This window comes from Microcaecilia unicolor, chromosome 5 (assembly GCF_901765095.1).
Source record: "Microcaecilia unicolor chromosome 5, aMicUni1.1, whole genome shotgun sequence".
NCBI lineage: Eukaryota > Metazoa > Chordata > Amphibia > Gymnophiona > Siphonopidae > Microcaecilia > Microcaecilia unicolor.
The window spans coordinates 84,688,020-84,708,240 of NC_044035.1; the positions used below are offsets into that span (position 1 = coordinate 84,688,020).

Sequence of the window (20,221 nt, forward strand, 5' to 3'; positions counted from 1 at the left end):
ATAAACATAAACTGGTTATTGAGTCTAGGTTTCCGCCTGTTGCATATATCTGTTATACCGTGTGTCCATGGCAACACATTGTAAGTTGTTTTTATAGTCCTTTGATTTTATTCTTTTTTCATGACGGACAGATCATTTGGATGGTCATACAACATATTGCACCAAGTACCAATACACTACAGCAGTTTAAGAGGCTTGTCTTTATGTTTAATTTTATTTTATCAGTTTCTCCTTTAGATACTAATAGGGTCATTTTTATTGTGTCTTTTTTTACTGAGTTCTTTTTATTGTGTCTATTAGGTTATACCTCTCCCTTTTTTTATTTGCTTAGAGTTTTGCCTTTCCTCACATGCTTGCATATGTTTTTCTATATGATAGTATATGATATCATAGGCACCGACTCCATGAGTGCTCGAGCACCCCCAATATTTTACGCACCGGAAGTTCCCTTCCAGTCCAGCCAGAATTTCAAAAAGTCCCTCCCTCCGAGTTCCTCGACCGACCGTCCCTCCCTCCCAGTTCCAAGGCTCCTCTCCGTCCGAGTTCCAGAGCCCCCCTCCCTATGTATTTTAAAAGCCCTCTTCTTACCTTGTCAGTGAAAAGCATGCACTGCAGGCTTGGCGCTTCAGCCTTACCTTCTGTCTCTTGGCTCTGGTCCCGCCCTCATTTCCTGTTTCTGCAAGGGCGGGACTAGAGCTGAGAGACAGAAGGGAAGGCTGAAGCGCCGAGCCTGCAGTGCACGCTTTTCACTGACGAGGTAAGAAGAGGGCCTTTAAAATTCGGAGGGAGGGAAGGGAGAGATAGGAGGGGAAGGAGAGAGAGGAGGAAAGGAGGGGAAGGAGGGAGGGCGGGCGCCTGGAACTGGGAGGGAGGGGGGCGGAGAGGAGGTGGGTGGGGAATGCACCACCTGTAAAAATAATTTCAGCACCCCCAATCATTTTGAAAAGTTGGCTCCTATGTATGATATTAGCTTGCATTATGTCCTCATAGTTACCTCTCTGTTTTATTAGGCATCTTCTGTCACGTCTGTGGCCGTGACCACCCTCAGACTTACCTTATTTCTGGGGGTCAGCCTCTAAGCTGGCTTCTGCCTATCCTTTCTGGAGTAGTTTTCCTTCTGTGTGCTGGCTGTTTCCAGCATGGCTCTAATTACTCCACTCTACTACACCTGGGGGTGCTGCCTGAGTTAGCTTTACCTCTGTCTCCAGCCTGGCTCTGTTTGCTCCTCTGTGCTGCACCTAGGTATTCTAAGTCTCTCTATGTTCTGTGTGTGCTCTGCCTGCTCCTTGGTTTGTGTTCCTCTCACCCGCTGGTGGCCAGAGCCAGTGGCTGCCATAGTTTGTCTTGCTGTTCCTACCCGTTCCAGACTTTAGCCCAGTCTGGTCCGGTTCTTCTAGGCTGCCGGACTCGTCTCTCTTGTTTGTGCCTGGACAGCCTCTGTAGTTGCTTACTGATGGCTGCAGCTGCTCCTCAGTTGTTGAAGGGCTTTATTAATCACTCAAAGACTGCAGCCTTTGCATCGTCTAAGGTCCCTGGTATGTTAGAGTGCTCTGTGCACTGCTACCTTATCCAGTTCAGTGTGAGTTTCTAGCTTGTTACTAGTAGCTTGCGCATAGCTTTCCTTGTTGGCTTGTGTACAGCTTTACTAGTTCTCCTTTGTGTTGTGATGTGTGAGTTCCTAGCATGTGACTAGGAGGCCGTATCTTGCTAAGGATGTAAAAAGAATCGAGGCAGTGCAAAGAAAAGCTACAAGAATGGTATGGGATTTGTGTAACAAGACGTATGAGGAGAGACTTGCTGACCTGAACATGTATACCCTGGAGGAAAGGAGAAACAGGGGTGATATGATACAGACTTTCAAATATTTGAAAGGTATTAATCTGCAAACGAACCTTTTCCGGAGATACGAAGGCGGTAGAATGAGAGGACATGAAATGAGATTGAAGGGGGGCAGACTCAAGAAAAATGTCAGGAAGTATTTCTTCACGGAGAGAGTGGTGGATGCTTGGAATGCCCTCCCGCGGGAGGTGGTGGAGAGGAAAACGGTAACGGAATTCAAACATGCTTGGGATAAACATAAAGGAATCCTGTTCAGAAAGAAAGGATCCTCAGGAGCTTAACCGAGATTGGATAGCAGAGCCGGTAGTGGGAGGCGGGGCTGGAGGTTGGGAGGCGGGGATAGTGCGGGGCAGACTTATACGATCTGTGCCACAGCCAGTGGTGGGAGGCGGGACTGGAGGTTGGGAGGCAGGGATAGCGCTGGGCAGACTTATACGGTCTGTGCCAGAGCCGGTGGTGGGAGGCGGGGCTACTGCTGGGCAGACTTATACAGTCTGTGCCCTGAAGAGCACAGGTACAAATCAAAGTAGGGTATACACAAAAGTAGCACATGAGTTGTCATGTTGGGCAGACTGGATGGACCGTGCAGGTCTTTTTCTGCCGTCATCTATTATGTTACTATGTTACTAGTTAGCTTGAGCATAGCTTTGCTTGTAAGCTTGTGTATAGCTTTACTAGTTCTCTTGTGTTTAGTTTTCTTGTTTACCTGTGTGTGTTTTCCTTTGCTTCTGGAGCTTCAGCCCTAGTCCTGTCCTCTGCCAGTATTCCTTGCTACTGGAGCTCCAGCCATAGTCTTGCTACTTGACCTGACCATTGCCTGAATCTGACTTCTCTCTGCCTGCTGCCTGACCCGACTACTGCCTGAACCCGTATATTCTCTGCCTGTGGCCAGACCTGACTATTGCCGGAATCTGGACATTCCCTGCCTGTCTACCTTGCTTTCGCCTGGGTGCCTGGGGGCACTTCTGTATCCTAATTCCTGTTCTTCCTGCTTGCTAGTTCCAGTTTTTCTGTAAGCCCTGCCGGCTGCCCGAACCTGAGGGCTCAACCCTCGAGGAACGGTGGCTAAGCGTAGGTGAAGACTAGGTCCAGTGTGTTCCTGTCCAGCGGGTTCCGGTCCCGTGTGTTCCAGTCCAGTGGACTCCACTCCAGTGTGTACCAGTCCGGTGCATTCCAGTCCTGTGTATTCCAGTGCAGAACTCCAGTCCGGGGTTCCAGTCCAGCCTTGCCTCTTCTCTGCTTTGAAGGTGACCTTGCCTGCCACTGTCGCTCCACGGTAGTGGTCCAAGGGCTCACAAACCCAGTGCTTCCAGGGAAGAAGCCTGACAGAATGCAAAGGCCCTCAAGAACCCGACATCTTCTCCATATTTATATCTTTTTAGGCATCATTCCTTTACTTATATGATTTTTTTGGGCTTTACCCCTTTTTAAACATGATTTGCATATGGTTTGACTTTTTACACAATGGTGTATAGTATTAACTTGTATTACGTCCCTGTCTCTTTGCTTTTTAGTTACGTATGCTAAACACAATATTTTTGTACTGACAGTCCTCTTTTTACATTGGCAGCCCACTTTGCTATATTTAACATTATATGTCTTTTATATTGGCAGTCTATTTTATAATATACTAGTAAAAAAGGCCTGTTTCTGACACAAATGAAACTGGCGCTAGCAAGGTTTCCTTGGAGTGTGTATGTTTGAGAGAGAGTGTGTGTGTGAGAGATGCAGTGTGTGTGTCAGAGAGAGAGACAGAGTGTGCGTGTGTGAGACTGTGTGCGTGTGTGACACTGTGTGTGTGTGTGTGTGACAGAGAGTGTGTCAGAGAGAGTGTGAGACAGTGACTGAGTGTGTGCCCCCCCCCTCTCGCAGGGCCCCCTCCCCACCCCCAGCTTGCTGGTCTCAGGACCCCCCTCCACACCTCCCTCTCCCCTGCCCCCCCTCCAGCCACCCATGTCCAACGACCCCCCTCCCCCCCCGGCGCATCAAACCTCCTCACCACCCGCAGCTGCCACTGGTAATGCTGTCCAGCCGCTGCTGCTTCTCCTGTTGAGCAGCAGCAGCAGCTGGTACAAAAAGAAAAAAAAAGCAATAAATGTTTTTAAACATCAAGCGCGGCACCACAGCCAGCCATCAGGAGGAGGAGCGGCTGCAGAGCCGACAGCCAATGCCTAATGGCTGTCTGCGGTGCCGCACTTGATGTTTAAAAACATTTATTGCTTTTTTTTCTTTTTCTAGCGGCCGCTGCTGCTCAACAGAAGCAGCAGCTGCAGCCGGACAGCGTTACCAGTGGTAGCAGTGGATGGCGAGGGGGTTGATGTGCTTCGGGGGGGGGGGGGGGGGGGGGGGGGGGCGGCTGTCTGATGGCTGTCTGCGGTGCCGCGCCGCTCCCTGCCTGGGACTCAGCTGAGAGTGACGTCAGCCTGGCGACGGACCCTAGCTCAGCAACTCCAGGAGCCACGGACAGAGGTAGGAACCGCTTAGAACATTGGTGGTGAGAATTATTATATAGGATTTTTGGAATATGCAAATTTTAAAAAATTGTATTCTTTATTTTTAATTCTTATATTTGTTGTATATAGTGTTTGTACGTGACCCCTGAAGCAGTCGGCTCACCCGCTAAAACACAGACCCGTGTCAGGTCTTTACTGTTGGTGTTATAATAAAGTGGTTTTATCTGCAACTCCCAGCCTGCGAGTCGTGCGTCATCCTCTGCTCCCTCACTGTTTGCTTTGGATTTTTCATAGATGAACTTCCTGTTTTTGTTCTTTGGATACCAGTGTGTTTACATTTGGTCATTTCACTATTGTTATGCTATAACAAAATTGAAGTTTTATGTTCAACTATACCTGCTATACACCGCCTTAGGTGAATCTTTTCATAAAGGCTATTAATAAATCCCAACCAATAAAGGTAAAAGTTAAAAAAATGAACAAAATGCAACACAGCTATATGGTCCAGAGTCAAATTCTGCTTCTAGTTGCTCACTGGCCAATTTTTTTTTTTTCTGGCACACACTTTGCCTCTGTATGACACAAAATGGCTCACAAAAGAAAAACAAATATCCAAAAATGGCACAAGTAATAGATGCGTTTCTCACACAAGAATTTTCAAATCATAAATCAAACATATCCAGAAAAAAGTCTGATATTTGCCAAAAAAAAGCACATTTTCAGAAAAGGCATTTCGGGGGCGTTATAGATGCATGATGGATGGCATTACATTTTATTGCAAGAACGGATAGCACCATGACTTCCTGGGGCCAGAAAGAAAATGTTACAATTTAGTGGAGGAGTAGCCTAGTGGTTAATGCAGCGGACTTTAATCCTGGGGAACTGGGTTCGATTCCCACTGCAGCTCCTTGTGACTGTGGGCAAGTCACTTAACCCTCCATTGCCCCAGGTACAAAATAAGTACCTGTATATAATATGTAAACCGCTTTGAATGTAGTTGCAAAATACCACAGAAAGGCGGTATATCAAGTCCCATTTCCCCTTTCCAAGCACCTAGAAGTACCCCAGCCAGTCAGGTTTTCAGGATACCCACAGTGAATATTCATGAGAGAGAGATCTACATGCACCAACTCCACTACATGCAAATCTCTCTCATGAATATTCACTCTGGGTATCCTGAAACCAGATATGGGAACTACTGGCCTAGATGATACGGATATATACCAGAGTTTGATTTGTCCTTGCCATTCTCAGGGCACAGACCGCAGAAGTCTGCCCAGCACTGTTCTTGTACTAAACGTTCTGAAGCTAACGTCGAAACCCCTTAAAATTTACACTCCATCCCATCCATATCTATTCAGTTTGATCAGGGCGTAGACCGTAGAAGTCTGCCCAGCACTGGTTTTGCTTCCCAATTACCGGCGTTGCCACCCAATGTCCGCTAGGATTCCATAGATCAATTCATTCTAGACAGGATTCCTTTGTGTTTATCCCATGCATGTTTGAATTCCATTACCATTTTCATCTCCACCACCTCCCACAGGAGGGCATTCCACATATCTACCACCCTTTCCATGAAAAAAATACTTCCTGACATTACTCCCAAATCTGCCCCCCTTCAACCTCAATTCACATCCTCTAGCCCCTACCACTTTCCAGTCTCCGGAAAAGTTTGTTTGCGAATTAATACCTTTCAAATATTTGAACGTCTGTATCGTGTCACCCCTGTTTCTCCTTTCCACCAAGGTATACATGTTCAGGTTGGCAAGTCTCTCCTCGTATTGTTTGCAACGCAAATCCCATACCATTTTTGTAGCTTTTCTTTGCACCGTTTCCAGTCTTTTTACATCTTTAGCCAGATACGGCCTCCAAAACTGAATACTCCAAGTGGGGCCTCACCAATGACTTATAGAGGGGCATAACACCTCCTTTCTAGAAATGTGGGTCATTCATTTCTGCATGCAACTAGGCAGTACTGTTAACTTTAGGACCCAAGCAGTCATGTAGCCCCTTGCTTTCATAAAATATTACTACTGTCCAATACAAATTAAAGCTCAATGTAAAAATAAGAGTACTAGACAAATGTATTTTCCATTCGTCTCATTTTAAATCACCTTTCCTTATTATTAATGCCACATTTTACATCTTACTTGCAAAACAAGACTGAAATTACTGAACTCTTCCTCTGTCTATACAACAAAGAGAAGCCATCCTTTTAGTGGAGCACCTCTAATCAAGGTTGAAACACAATCAAGAAACATTCTGGAGACATATCTCTTCTTTCCTACACAGATTTATAAGACAGTACTTCAAAGCACTAAGTTCCACAGATTACTATATAAGTTTAAGTGCTTTGAAAATATGCCTCTCTCTCAAGTATTTCGAAGACTGAAATGAAGATGCTTAAATTTGGCCTTCCCAGTCAAATACACATTTTAGTGCATTTCTAAATATAAAAGGAATGCATTAAAATGATTTGCAAATGGTAGACTTAATCAGAACAAGGTTTTTAAAAAGAGATTTAGGCTGCCTTTCCAAAATACTACTAAAGGCAGCTTACAGCATTGTTAGTATATAGATATACTAAGTCTCTGCCCCAAAGAGTTTAAAATCTAAGAGCCCCTTTTATCAAGCCATGCTAGCGGCTCCCGGTGTGGTAATACCAACAAAACCCATTCACTTTGAATGGGCTCTGTCAGCATTGCTGCTCAGGAACTGCTAGCATGGCTTGATAAGAGGCCCTATGTAGGCACCTGAAGCAACATGAGACAACATGCCTTGCCAAAGGTCACTACCTGCAAATAATATGTAAATTGCTTTGGTTGTACCACAAAGGTGCTATATGAAGTCCATGACCCTGATCCTTACGAGGAACTTTACTGGGAGAGTGGTATTTCAATTCCAGCTTCTCTATCCATTCCCATTTAGAAGGAATGGATCTACGGATTCTTAGCAGAGAGTGAGTGGCAATGCTGGTAATTGGGAAGCAAAACCAGTGCTGGGCAGACTTCTACGATCTACGCCCTGATCGTAACTGAATAGATATGAATGGGCTGGAGTGTAAATAAGGGGCTTCGACATTAGCTTCAGAACTTTTAGTACACGAAGAGTGTGGCAGACTTCTACGGTCTGTGCCCTGAGAATGGCAAGGACAAAGCATCACATACCATGTAAAATCTTGTTGGGCAGACTGGATGGACCATTCAGGTCTATATCTGCCGTCATTTACTATGTTACTAGCTCTCGGCCTACTGCTGAAACTAGGTCACTCAGGAATACAGTGATTACCAAAAAAGCAATTGCTAGCTACCATTTCTGTAATAAGGCTCTGGTATAAAAGCAATGTCAAAAATAAGAGGTACTTGTGTATGCTGGAAGGAACTCTTTCAGCAAACATTCTAACCTATTAAGATTTAACTAACTCAAATATGTACATTCACAGACAAAAATGGCTTAAAATTCAAAAGCACTTGTGTGATTGGCAGCAGGTAGTTTTTAAGATATTTTCAGCAGTTATATGGTCAATAGGCACCAACACTTCAAAATGATTGGTGCCTAATGATTTTTACCTGCATTTGGGAGTGACAACCACAATACAAGTTACCCCTCCCTGGGCAAAATGAAGGAGTTTGCTCAATACTGGTGGTGTCCCCAACAGCCAGTGCACCCACACAGAACTGGCTCCTATATGTCCCAACAGTCATCTGTATAACTTGCGCTTCAGGCAATGTTATCTGTTTTAAATTGATGAGGGACAAAGTTACTTACAGTGGCAAAATTCAGACACTCTCCATCTAACTTATGAAGTCTAAATACATCTGTTTGAAGTTATGCATATATTTTCAGTAGAAAATATGCATATCTTCAAACAGATAACCCGTTTGAAGTTGTGTTGACAGTCCTGCTGAATACCAACCCCAAAATTCCCAACAAAATCTGATTGAAAGAATAAACTGATTTTTTTTCTGGAAATACTCATTTAGGACACATGAAGTTATACAGCCAACTTTACTTGGATATACTCAGCGGAAGAACTTACAAGTGCTCTATCCAGATATTCCAAATAACTTTCCTGCTCAGAGGCCTTTTATTTTTTTTTCTTAAAAAGCATATAAACTAAAAAGTCAAAATTATAGTATTATACATACCGCATTTAAGTTTTTTTCATTAAATCCAGATATAATAAAGAAGACATTGAGGCACAGCTCGTCCAGAATTACATGGTCACAAAAGTGGGTAGCTAGCCACTTTAGCCAGAAAGACTGTGGAAGAAATTCCTTCTTGCCAAATAATGTCTAAAAAAAAAAAAAAAAAAGCAAACACTATCACTAAAACATTTTTCTCTTTCCTTGTTACTAGCTATCAGTCCCTGCTGCTCCTCCTTCAGGCAGATCTGGGTGGCTCAGGTGATCACCAACCTCAGGATTAATGGAGCATTTCCTCCAAGATATATCCTTAGCACTGACCATTGGTGAGCTTCTGTTTTTCTCCCCAGGGACCGAGCATTTCACTAGTGCAAACCTACTAATAAAAGGACTTATGTTTATCCATTTACATATCAAGACCACACATTTTCAGTTACATTATTTACCACAAGTTATAGCAATTATGATTAAAGATAAATGTTTTTAAAAGTTCAGCCCGCAACGCCAGAGTTTTTTTTACATGCCGACTGCTGCTTGCTAAATCAGACCCGGATGTTCAATGCCAGACCGTGTTCGGGCACAGACACCTAATATCCAGGTATGAGAACTACTCCTGGTAGCCAGCACTTGGGCAGGTCCAGGCCAATATTCAGCCAGGTCCCACAAGGGGGATTTGTAAGGGCTCCTAACTTCCCAATTTTCCAGTCCCGCTCCCTTCCTCCAATAGCAGCCCTCCTTCTGAACTCTCCCCCAAGAGCATTGGTCCATTTCTGCACACCCTAATAGCATAGGCACTTTCTCAGACACCCCTAGTAACAGGCATCACTTCTGTCCTCCCTAAATAGTAATCCACCTGGATTCCACTGATATATCTCCCCCCCCCCACCTCCATAAACACCCCACTCTCCTGCCTACCCTGTGGTCAACCTGGGCCTACCTTCCTATCCCTGGTGATGTGGGGGGCATTGTCTGGGCAGAAGCAATCCTCCATTGCTCTTACCCAGGGCCGGTCTTAGGCTGAGGCAACCGAGGCAGCCGCATAGGGCCTCGCGCTTAAGGGGGCCCCGTGCGGCACGCCTCGGTCAGCCTCCTCCGCTCCATCCTGGCGCTCCGTTTACTTCACTCCGAGTCCGACGTCGCAGCAGCTGTGTCAGTGAAAGCGCTGCCCGACGTCTCTCCACCAGCCTTCCCTTCGCTCGTTCATTCCCTCTCAGACTCAGTGCCCCGCCTTCTTCTGACGTCATTTCCTTGCGAGGGCGGGACACTGAGTCTGAGAGGGAATGAACGAGTGAAGGGAAGGCTGGTGGAGAGACATCAGGCAGCGCTGTCACTGACGCTGCACAGCTGTTGTAACGGAGGTAAATTTAAAAGATTTTGCTAGACATGGAGGGGAGGGAGGAGAATTGCTGGATATGGATAGATGGGGGGCAGCAGGGGAGAAAGGAGCATCAATGGACATGGATGGGAGGGCAGGGCCCAGGGAGAGAGAAGAAATTGCTTAATATGGATGGATGGAGGTGGGCAGGGGACAGAGGAGCATGGATGGGAGGGAAGGACCCAGGGAGAGAGGATAAATTGCTGGACATGGAGGGGAGGGCAGGGGAGAGAGGAGAATTGCTGGATATGGATGGATGGGAAATTGCTGAATTTAAGGGCTGGATCGGAAGGCAGATGCTGAACCTGCATAAAATATAGGGACAGGGCTACAGATGGTAGACAGGACACATAAGGACACAGGAGGATGGTGGACACGGTGAGAGAAAAAAATATCAAATGGAAAGAAGACACTGCATAAAACAGAAGACACTGGAACCAAAGCGAATAGAAAAACTAAATGATCAGACAACAAAGGTAGAAAAAAGTATTTTATTCAGAATTAATTGGAATATGTCAGCTTTTGGAAATGTGCATCTGTGATATTTTGCATGTAAGTTTCAATTTTTCTAGTATTGCTGCATGCCAAGTCTGACTTCTTGAGGTAACTTTCCAGTTCAGTATTTTGCCTTCATATCTGTTGTGTCATGTGCTTTTCATGTGTGATCAAGGTGCAGTATCCTGCTAGCGTGTAGTATTTGCAGTCCTTTTGTTTTGTTTTTTTCCACGAGGTAGTGTATTGGTGTTTTAGAGCCTGGTGTAATTACAGTTCTGCCTTTCCACGCATAAGGTTGTAGCTCATCCTGTCCTTGGAATTAGTGCTGTTATGGTTTGGTAAGGTTATGAGTGTGTTTTTGCACAAGTTTGTGTATAGTGTTTTGCAGTGGAGAGATTGTGTGCCGCACCTCTGACCCCCCCGGGGTTATGAGAATTGGAACTACTAATTGTAGTGGACTTGAACTGAATAATTTCGGGGTGGGGGGGGTTCATGATAGCATTGTGCTTATTATTTCAATCAGTTTTTCTGTACAAGTTTAGCTTCATTTGTCTTTATTTGAAATTTCATAAATAAAAAATTTTCTAAAAATTGAATAATCTTATCAATGGGGTGGAGCTGGCAGGGGCGGGGCCCCACCAAATTGGTCTGCACAGGGCCCCTCAGTTGCTAAGACCGGCCCTGCTCTTACCCATGCCAGCTGCAGCCCCTAGCGGTACTCTCACGGTAGTACCAGAGCTGGCATGGGCAGGAGTGACTTGGGATTACTCCTGCCATGGCAATCTCACTAGCGGCAGGATTTGGAGATGACGGCTCACTGTGGTTCAGTGGAGTCCTAGAGGTTTAGAAATGGCTTTAATCCATTCCAGACCAACATATTTCAACAACTTTTTCTCATTTCTTCTGGAATTTCCTATGATGGTGGTATAGCATTCTTGTAGAAACTTTATGGCAACTACTTCACTCATGGCCAGGTTGATGTAGATTCAATAAAACTGGCTGCAATCAAACCTGGCCTTGTTCAGACAGCAGAATCTAATCAAATACATTTGGTTAATTGGTTGATTGAGTAACTAAGGGAGCAGTTACTTTTTCAAATGGGTGAAATGGGTGTTGGATAACTTTGTTCCTTAAATAAATGAAGTCATTTCATGTATTATATTTTGTTTAAAGACCAAAACCCATTCAGTGCGATATTTATGCAACGGAAAATATCGGGGGGGGGGGGGGGGGGGACTTTTCACATCACAGTACCTACAGTGGTGGAAATAAGTATTTGATCCCTTGCTGATTTTGTAAGTTTGCCCACTGACAAAGACATGAGCAGCCCATAATTGAAGGGTAGGTTATTAGTAACAGTGAGAGATAGCACATCACAAATTAAATCCGGAAAATCACATTGTGGAAAGTATATGAATTTATTTGCATTCTGCAGAGGGAAATAAGTATTTAATCCCTCTGGCAAACAAGACCTAATACTTGGTGGCAAAACCCTTGTTGGCAAGCACAGCGGTCAGACGTCTTCTGTAGTTGATGATGAGGTTTGCACACATGTCAGGAGGAATTTTGGTCCACTCCTCTTTGCAGATCATCTCTAAATCATTAAGAGTTCTGGGCTGTCGCTTGGCAACTCGCAGCTTCAGCTCCCTCCATAAGTTTTCAATGGGATTAAGGTCTGGTGACTGGCTAGGCCACTCCATGACCCTAATGTGCTTCTTCCTGAGCCACTCCTTTGTTGCCTTGGCTGTATGTTTTGGGTCATTGTCGTGCTGGAAGACCCAGCCACGACCCATTTTTAAGGCCCTGGCGGAGGGAAGGAGGTTGTCACTCAGAATTGTACGGTACATGGCCCCATCCATTCTCCCATTGATGCGGTGAAGTAGTCCTGTGCCCTTAGCAGAGAAACACCCCCAAAACATAACATTTCCACCTCCATGCTTGACAGTGGGGACGGTGTTCTTTGGGTCATAGGCAGCATTTCTCTTCCTCCAAACACGGCGAGTTGAGTTCATGCCAAAGAGCTCAATTTTTGTCTCATCTGACCACAGCACCTTCTCCCAATCACTCTCGGCATCATCCAGGTGTTCACTGGCAAACTTCAGACGGGCCGTCACATGTGCCTTCCGGAGCAGGGGGACCTTGCGGGCACTGCAGGATTGCAATCCGTTATGTCGTAATGTGTTACCAATGGTTTTCGTGGTGACAGTGGTCCCAGCTGCCTTGAGATCATTGACAAGTTCCCCCCTTGTAGTTGTAGGCTGATTTCTAACTTTCCTCATGATCAAGGATACCCCACGAGGTGAGATTTTGCGTGGAGCCCCAGATCTTTGTCGATTGACAGTCATTTTGTACTTCTTCCATTTTCTTACTATGGCACCAACAGTTGTCTCCTTCTCGCCCAGCGTCTTACTGATGGTTTTGTAGCCCATTCCAGCCTTGTGCAGGTATATGATCTTGTCCCTGACATCCTTAGACAGCTCCTTGCTCTTGGCCATTTTGTAGAGGTTAGAGTCTGACTGATTCACTGAGTCTGTGGACAGGTGTCTTTCATACAGGTGACCATTGCCGACAGCTGTCTGTCATGCAGGTAACGAGTTGATTTGGAGCATCTACCTGGTCTGTAGGGGCCAGATCTCTTACTGGTTGGTGGGGGATCAAATACTTATTTCCCTCTGCAGAATGCAAATAAATTCATATACTTTCCACAATGTGATTTTCCGGATTTAATTTGTGATGTGCTATCTCTCACTGTTACCAATAACCTACCCTTCAATTATGGGCTGCTCATGTCTTTGTCAGTGGGCAAACTTACAAAATCAGCAAGGGATCAAATACTTATTTCCACCACTGTATCAGCTTCAACTCTGCGTGATTTTATTCTGAGTGAAAGGTGGGAGACTGGCTGCTGAGCCAGTCACCTGACTATTTATGAGTCCAGGGAATAACAAAGATCCAATTACAATGGATGGAGCAATGTAGATGCTGATTTAACAACCAGAAGTGCAGGAAAGGATGGGAAGAGCTCGAGCTCAAGATTCATCAAGGCACTCAGCAAGCAGCTCTGAAGTAAAAATAAAGTAGTTGCAATGCCAAGGTTACTGGAAACTCTTACACACAAAATGGCGACACCAGCGGAATATAAGTCGTGCAGCACAATTTTGAACAGATCGAAGAGGAGAGAGATGGCTAAGTGGGAGGCCGTAATGCAAAAGGAGAGATCTGTGAAGTATAAGGTGGGCCTACAAGAGAGGGACTTTCAAGCAGGCACCGACATCCAGCAAAACATATCATGGTGAACAATAGACACCACTTACTATGAAATATGAGAGAGATTGAAGCTTTCATTAAATCACTGGACTACACCAGGAAACAAAGGAAAGAACCACGCTAAACCCAAAGTGCCGTGGGCCTGGGGAACAGCACAACCGTTAAAATACATAGGATTGCGACAAAAGGTACAAGATCCAGATGCAAGGACTGGGGGAGAAGAAGATGGTTATCTAAATTTCATACCGAGGTGTGAGAAAATTAACAAGACTCAGAGGCACAAGGAGAAACCAGACATAGTGAAAGGGGCTCGGGGACCTTCCAAAGCAAGACTCTCTGGATTTTGGCAAAAAAGGGGCACAAGCTGCAACAGTGTAACTCCAGAATGGCACCTTCTACTGAGCAAATGATTGTAAGGGGTGAAAGGTTGTATGTTTGTGAGTAAATGAACAAGATGTGCAGGAATATTGATTGGGAGAAGGGGAGGGGAGTAAAGTGAAAAGGTGTGTGATGCTTGGTAGAATGGGGGCTATGTGAAATGTTATTGGTTGGCTGCAGGAAGGGCAGGTTGTTGTGGAAGGTAAAAATGTACTCCAAGGAGGGGGGGATCAAATAAAAGAGAAATGTGGGGACAAGGAAAGAAACTGTTGCATCTCCTTTTATGGAAGGAGGAACGAGATGACAGTACAGCAATGGATGGGTCTGAATGAACCAGTCCCCAACAAATTTGGGCTCAGGCCAACCAGTATTGGCGCACCCTTACTGTGGCTAGCAGGGGGATTGCCAAACCCCACTACTTGAAAACCTCCTCCAGTCATCCAAAGTCTCCCCAGTAGCCCACATCACCATGCCACCAAGCTTTGCAACAACATTCCTGACCTAGCACATAGTGCATGCTCACTTTTTGCACATGTGCAAGAAGGGAGCAAGTGCCAAGTGCCATCTCAGGCTCAGGAATGCTGCCACCAAGCTTGACTGCAGCACTTTGCAGCATGGCATTCTGGACACCTTTGGAGGACTGGAGGAGGTCTTCAGAACAGGGCTTGGGGATCCCCGCCAGCTCACATATTTATATTGTAAGTGGGGGGAGGAGAGTAGAAGACATTTCATGCCCACCCATTCTTCACCTAAGTCCACCCAAAATTTGCTGCCTGGTTATGCTATTGGATGGTGGAGAAAAGAGGGAGGGAAGTTATAAGGAAAACAGCTGGAGATGGGGAACAGTAGGTAAAGGTTGCTACTGGAATGTCAAGGGCCTAAATCATCCAATTAAAAGAAAAAAAAGATTGCTTAAACAGCCAGAGGAGGAAAATATAGATATAGTTTTGCTCCGGAAAAACAAACAAAAACACAAACAAACAAAAAAAAACAACTTATCTCCGCTAGAAGTGGAAAAACTGCAAAGTGGAAACGGAGGGGTGGGGGGAAGAGGCAGGGGTAGTAGTACAGTTCTCATCCACTTTTCAGAATTCAGTCCCTCAGTCTCTCTTCTGTAGTGTGATCGGAAACAAATCATTATATATTTATTACATTTATATCCCACATTTTCTCACCTATTTGTAGGCTCAATGTGGCTTACATAGTACCGGAGAGGCGTTACAGACTCCGGTGTAAACAAATACAAAGTGATGTGTAAGATAAAGTTCATGTGGCACAGCCACACTAGGGAATTGTACAATGGAAGAGTTGTGTTATGTCCATTACGTTTTTTAGTTTTGTTGTGTTGCAGAGATCAGGCATTTATGTTGGATCGTTGGGGTATGCCTTTTTAAACAAGTTTGTTTTTAGTGTTTTCCGGAAGTTTAGGTGGTCGTTCGTAGTTTTCAAGGCTTTTGGTAATGCGTTCCACAGTTGTGTGCTTATGTAGGGAAAACTGGACGCTAAGTTCATTTGTATTTGAGTCCTTTGCAGCTTGGATAGTGCAGATTTAGGTACGTTAATGTTGATTTGGATGTGTTTCTAGTTGGTAGGTCGATCAAGTCTGTCATGTATCCTGGAGCTTCACTGTAGATAATTTTGTGAACCAGAGTGCAGATTTTGAAAGCAATGCCTTTTTTGATAGGGAGCCAGTGTAGTTTATTGCAAAGGAGTTTTGCACTTTCAAATCATGTTTTTCCAAAGATAAGCCTAGCTGCCGTGTTTTGAGCGGTCTGAAGTTTCTTTAAGGTTTGTTCTTTGCATCCCGCATAAATTCCATTGCAGTAGTCTAAATGGCTTAGTACTATTGATTGTATCAGGTTGCAAAATGTTCCCCTCAGGGAGAATTGTTTCACGCGTTTGAGTTTCCACATTGAGTGGAACATTTTCTTTGTTGTGGATGTCACTTGGCCCTCTAGTGTTAAGTTGCGGTCCATTGTAACACCGAAGATTTTCAGGCTGTCTGAGATAGGGAGGGTGTAATCTGGGGTGTTGATAATTGTGGGGTTATCCGCACTGTGTAGGGATGAGAGGATGAGACAGTGTGTTTTTTCTTTGTTTAGTTTGTTACGATTGTGGTCGTGACCCCTCTCAAACTCACCTTATTTCTGCTGGTCAGCTTCTTAGCTGGCTTCTGTCTGTCCTTCCTGAGTTAGCTCTGTTTCTGTATGCTGGTTGCTCCCAGCATGGTTCTAATTGCTTCACTATACTGCACCTGTGTGTGTTGCCTGAGTTAGCTCTGCCTCTATGTGCTGGCTGCTTCCAGCGTGGCTCTAATTACTCCACTATACTGCACCTGTGTGTGTTGAGCCTCTCTGTGCTTCAGTATGCTTTCTGCCTGAGTCCTGTAGCTGTGACATCATCAGTCAGGCCCTTGATAAGGAAGTGGTGTTCTTCCATTCAGGGCCTTTGCAAAACACCAAACGTCCAGGTCAGTGTTGGTGCAGTGAGCACCTCTGCCTTGCTTCATAGGTTATGTTCCTAGTTTGTATTGCTTGTTTGTTTGTTTGTATCTGGAATCCTATTCTGTTGGCTCCCTTTCTTTCCTGTCTGTGTAACCCTGAACCCCTTGTGTAGTTAGCACTGCAGCCCTGTTTTTGTCTAGGTGCCTGTGGGCACTTCTGTATCCTGGCTGCTGTTGGTTTCCTTTCCCTCCTGTCTGAGAACCTTGAACCCCTTGTGCAGTTGCACTTCTACCTTGCTTTTGTCTGGGTGCCTGTGGGCACTGCTGTATCCTGGTTCCATGTTTCCTTGGGCTTCTGCCCCACCCTGGTTAGTCAAGCTTGTCTTATCCTTCTCCCTGTATAGTATCTGTATTTCCTCTGTTGGGGCTGGTTGGCTTCAGCTTCAGTATCCCCTCCTGCTTGTGTCTGCCCTGCTTGCTTTCAGTTTCCTTCCAGTCTGGTCTGTTTGGAAATCCTGTATCCTGATTCCTATCCTGAACCCTGTTTTGGCCAAGCTTGTTTAGTGTCCCTTCTAGTGTGAGTTTCCTGGTGTTCCAGCCTGCTAGTTCCAATACCAGTTTCCCTCCAAGTCCTGCCGGCTACCTGCACCCGAGGGCTCAACCCCCGGGGAACGGCGGTCAAGTGTAGGTGAAGCCTGGTTCCAGTCCCGTGCGTTCCAGTCCGTGTGTTCCGGCTCGTTTGTCTGCGTCTGCAGTCCTTGCCTTTGCTGGTGTGCTAGCCCAGTGTTGGCTGGTGGATTTTGCCTGCTGCTGCCGCTCCTCATCAGCAGCCCAAGGGCTCACGATTGCTCCAGAGTCTGCGCCCGCGTGCTCCAAACCTGAGCACCTGACAGTTTTAGTTGAAATGCATTTGCATTACATGAGCTTCCTATCCCAGTGTGGACACATCTATTATTAATACTGCTTGAACTGGAGAACTTGGAAGTAGACATCTTTCATCAAATTGTATTTATCTATCCACCATGACACACAGTTCCTGAGAAAACTGGCAATCGTGTCCATTGAGTGCTCAAAGTCCATTGAGCTTGTCTCAAATTTAGATGTGTCACAGATGTTACATGTACTATTAAGGCCATGTGGCCCAACATCCTCTATGTCTGTCATGCTGACTCACTTGAATTTCTTCCACTATGGACACTAAATTGGTGATCCTTTGCTGAGGAAGACTCGGGCAACAGTATTTCATGCTTAGCAGGGCTCCTAAGAATTTCAATTGTGACGTGCTTAGGCAAGACTTGGGACAGTTTATGACCCCTAGCAACTCCATCACTCAAATGGTTGTGTGCACACTTATTTTTCTGCCATTTCCTGAGATGAACTCTTGACTAGCCAATTATCCAAACAGGGAAACACATACTCCCAGTCTGCATAGACATGCTGCTATGACTACAAGGCATTTTATGAATACCTGAGGAGTAGGCACAAGGATATGACTGGGATATATCTGTGTGTGTAAGAATCCTTTAAGTCCAGAGAACAAAGACAGTCTTTTTTTTTTTTTTTTTTTTTAAACAAGAATGGAATTTAGGACTGCCCCAGGTTAGCCATCATAGTATACCAAATATTTGAATTAAAAAAAAATCCTAAATTTCTAGATCAGAAATTTGTTCAGAGCCCTTAGATCTAGGATGGGATGAAATCCCTTCTATCTTTTTATGATCAGGAACTACAAGGAATAAAATCCCCATGTTTCTCCTGGTGAAGGTGGTTCTACTGCATTGGCTTCTAAAAAAGGAGGAGCTCCTTTGGAAGTATTTCCTGACGCCGAGAGTTTGACTATACAGCTCTCAGTGAGCAATTTGGCGATAGGACAGTATCCTAGCAAGATCATCTTTAGAACTCACTGATCAGGTTATAAGGGGCCAGTAGGTTGTCTGCTATGGACACAGCAATGCTGGCTGTATCTTTTCTTAGAGGCAGTCAAGTCACTTAACCCTCTATTGCAACAGGCACAAATTAGTACCTATATTTAATATGCAAACCGCTTTGATTGTAACCACAGAAAGATGGCATCCCATCCCCCTTCTTGGAGGCAGTCAAAACGCTGTGCTTGGTTTTGGCTGTGGAGCTCTCTGGGACTTCTGGGTCCTATGCTATCTAGTGTGATAAAGAACCCTGTCTAGTCTGGGATGAGAGAGAGGGGGGACATCTACACCTTTAAGAGATGCAGGATCTCCTTCACTTGATACCTTCTAGAAAAGGATCCTCGGTCAGAAGTGGGCCTGGAGAGGATCTTAAGAGTGTCACTATGCTGCATGATTATATTTATTCAAGAACTGTATACACCACCTAATGTGGCCACGTCTAGACTGTTTAAAATCAGAATAGCAGCTTCTTGCACCTTATGTCCAGAGATTCTCTCCACAGCACGGCAAGTCAGCAAGCTTTTCTTACACATCATATTTCATGTCTGAGGTGAGTCTCCAAATGATAATATCCATTGCAAAAGCTCTTGATTAGAGAATGACATGGGGGCGGGGACACAGCCAAACTTTGTCCCTGTCTCATTCTCTACTTAGCATTCCTGCTTCCAGCACATCTTCTGAGAGGACAATTTCTATTGCAAGAATTAGACTGAATCCTGAGATTGTTGATAAATTATTATTTGTCTACGACAAATTATTATTTGCTGACGACCAGCAGGGAAGCAGGACGAGCGTGATCAGAAGATCGCTGAGAGCGAGTCGAGCTCTCCTTCCGACCAGGCACCGAGCCGCAGCCAACACACTAACCGGCTGAAGGATTGTGGTTGTGGCCGACAGAGAGGAGCCACGCGACCTCCCAAGGACCCGAGGTGAGCCGCAATGATCGAGCAGCCTTGCGGTTAGCGAAAACGCAACGCTGGACCCGAGGAACATCAGGCAGCCCACAGAGACCGAAGATCAGGGAACAGCAAGCCACCAGAGCCGAACGTTGGATGGGAACAGACAGAGCAATAAGAACACTACCGTAACTAAACAATATAAATAAATAAATAAAAGCTTGCTCAACTTAATTGCATGCATGCACTGCTTTCAGCTGAATTAACTATTCACTTTGATTACTTTGCTCTGCTTTGCTCTGCTTACTTTAAATGTACGTGCAAATGTAGGCATGCCCAGCATTGAACTATTGCCAAGCTTTGAACTTAATTAAATTTAAATCTAAATTGTTGCCAAGCTCAAATGTAAATGTACACATCAACTCGCTTGCCTAGCATTGAATTGTTGCCAAGCATTAAATGTAGACTTGCCTAGCACTGAATTGGTGCCAAGCTTTTAAGTAAATTGTTACCAACCTAAAAAGCAAATGTAACTATTATCTCGCTTACCTAGCATAGAATTGTTGCCAAGCTTTAAATTACACTATCGCCTAGCTTAATTGCAAATGTAAGCATTACCTCGCCTGAATTGTAGCTAAGTTCAAATGAAAATGCAGACCTTGCCCGTGCTGAATTGCCAAGCTTAAATGCAAATGTAAACTTTAATCCGCTTGAATGCACACCAGTTGAATACCTACCAAAGCGCCTTACACATAGATATGAACACCAGCAAGACACTCCTAATCATCCACTGTATCACCTTACTCTCACGCGCAAACTCAACCTACAACCTAGACAACAACAACTCCATTACCCACAAATTACACTGCACTCATATACACATAATGCACACCCTAAACAATCCACCAACTCAAAGATACAATAACCAACCAATAGGAATAATCTCCGGATATGAACACCACCGACAAAACGAGGAAAACAACAACAACAGGAACAAACTCCACC

At 44.9% G+C, this 20,221-nt stretch overlaps 1 protein-coding gene across 3 annotated transcripts in view; it reads right to left on the reverse strand.

Annotated features, from left to right (window-relative positions):
- The window catches only part of LOC115470132 (lysosomal acid lipase/cholesteryl ester hydrolase-like), a 208,158-nt gene that overhangs the window by 64,355 nt on the left and 123,582 nt on the right, over positions 1-20,221 (reverse strand). For all 3 annotated transcript variants that reach the window (XM_030203069.1, XM_030203068.1, XM_030203071.1), the window contains exon 7: positions 8,441-8,587. In XM_030203069.1, coding sequence (XP_030058929.1) covers positions 8,441-8,587 — 147 coding nt within the window. The remainder of the gene's footprint in view (positions 1-8,440; positions 8,588-20,221) is intronic.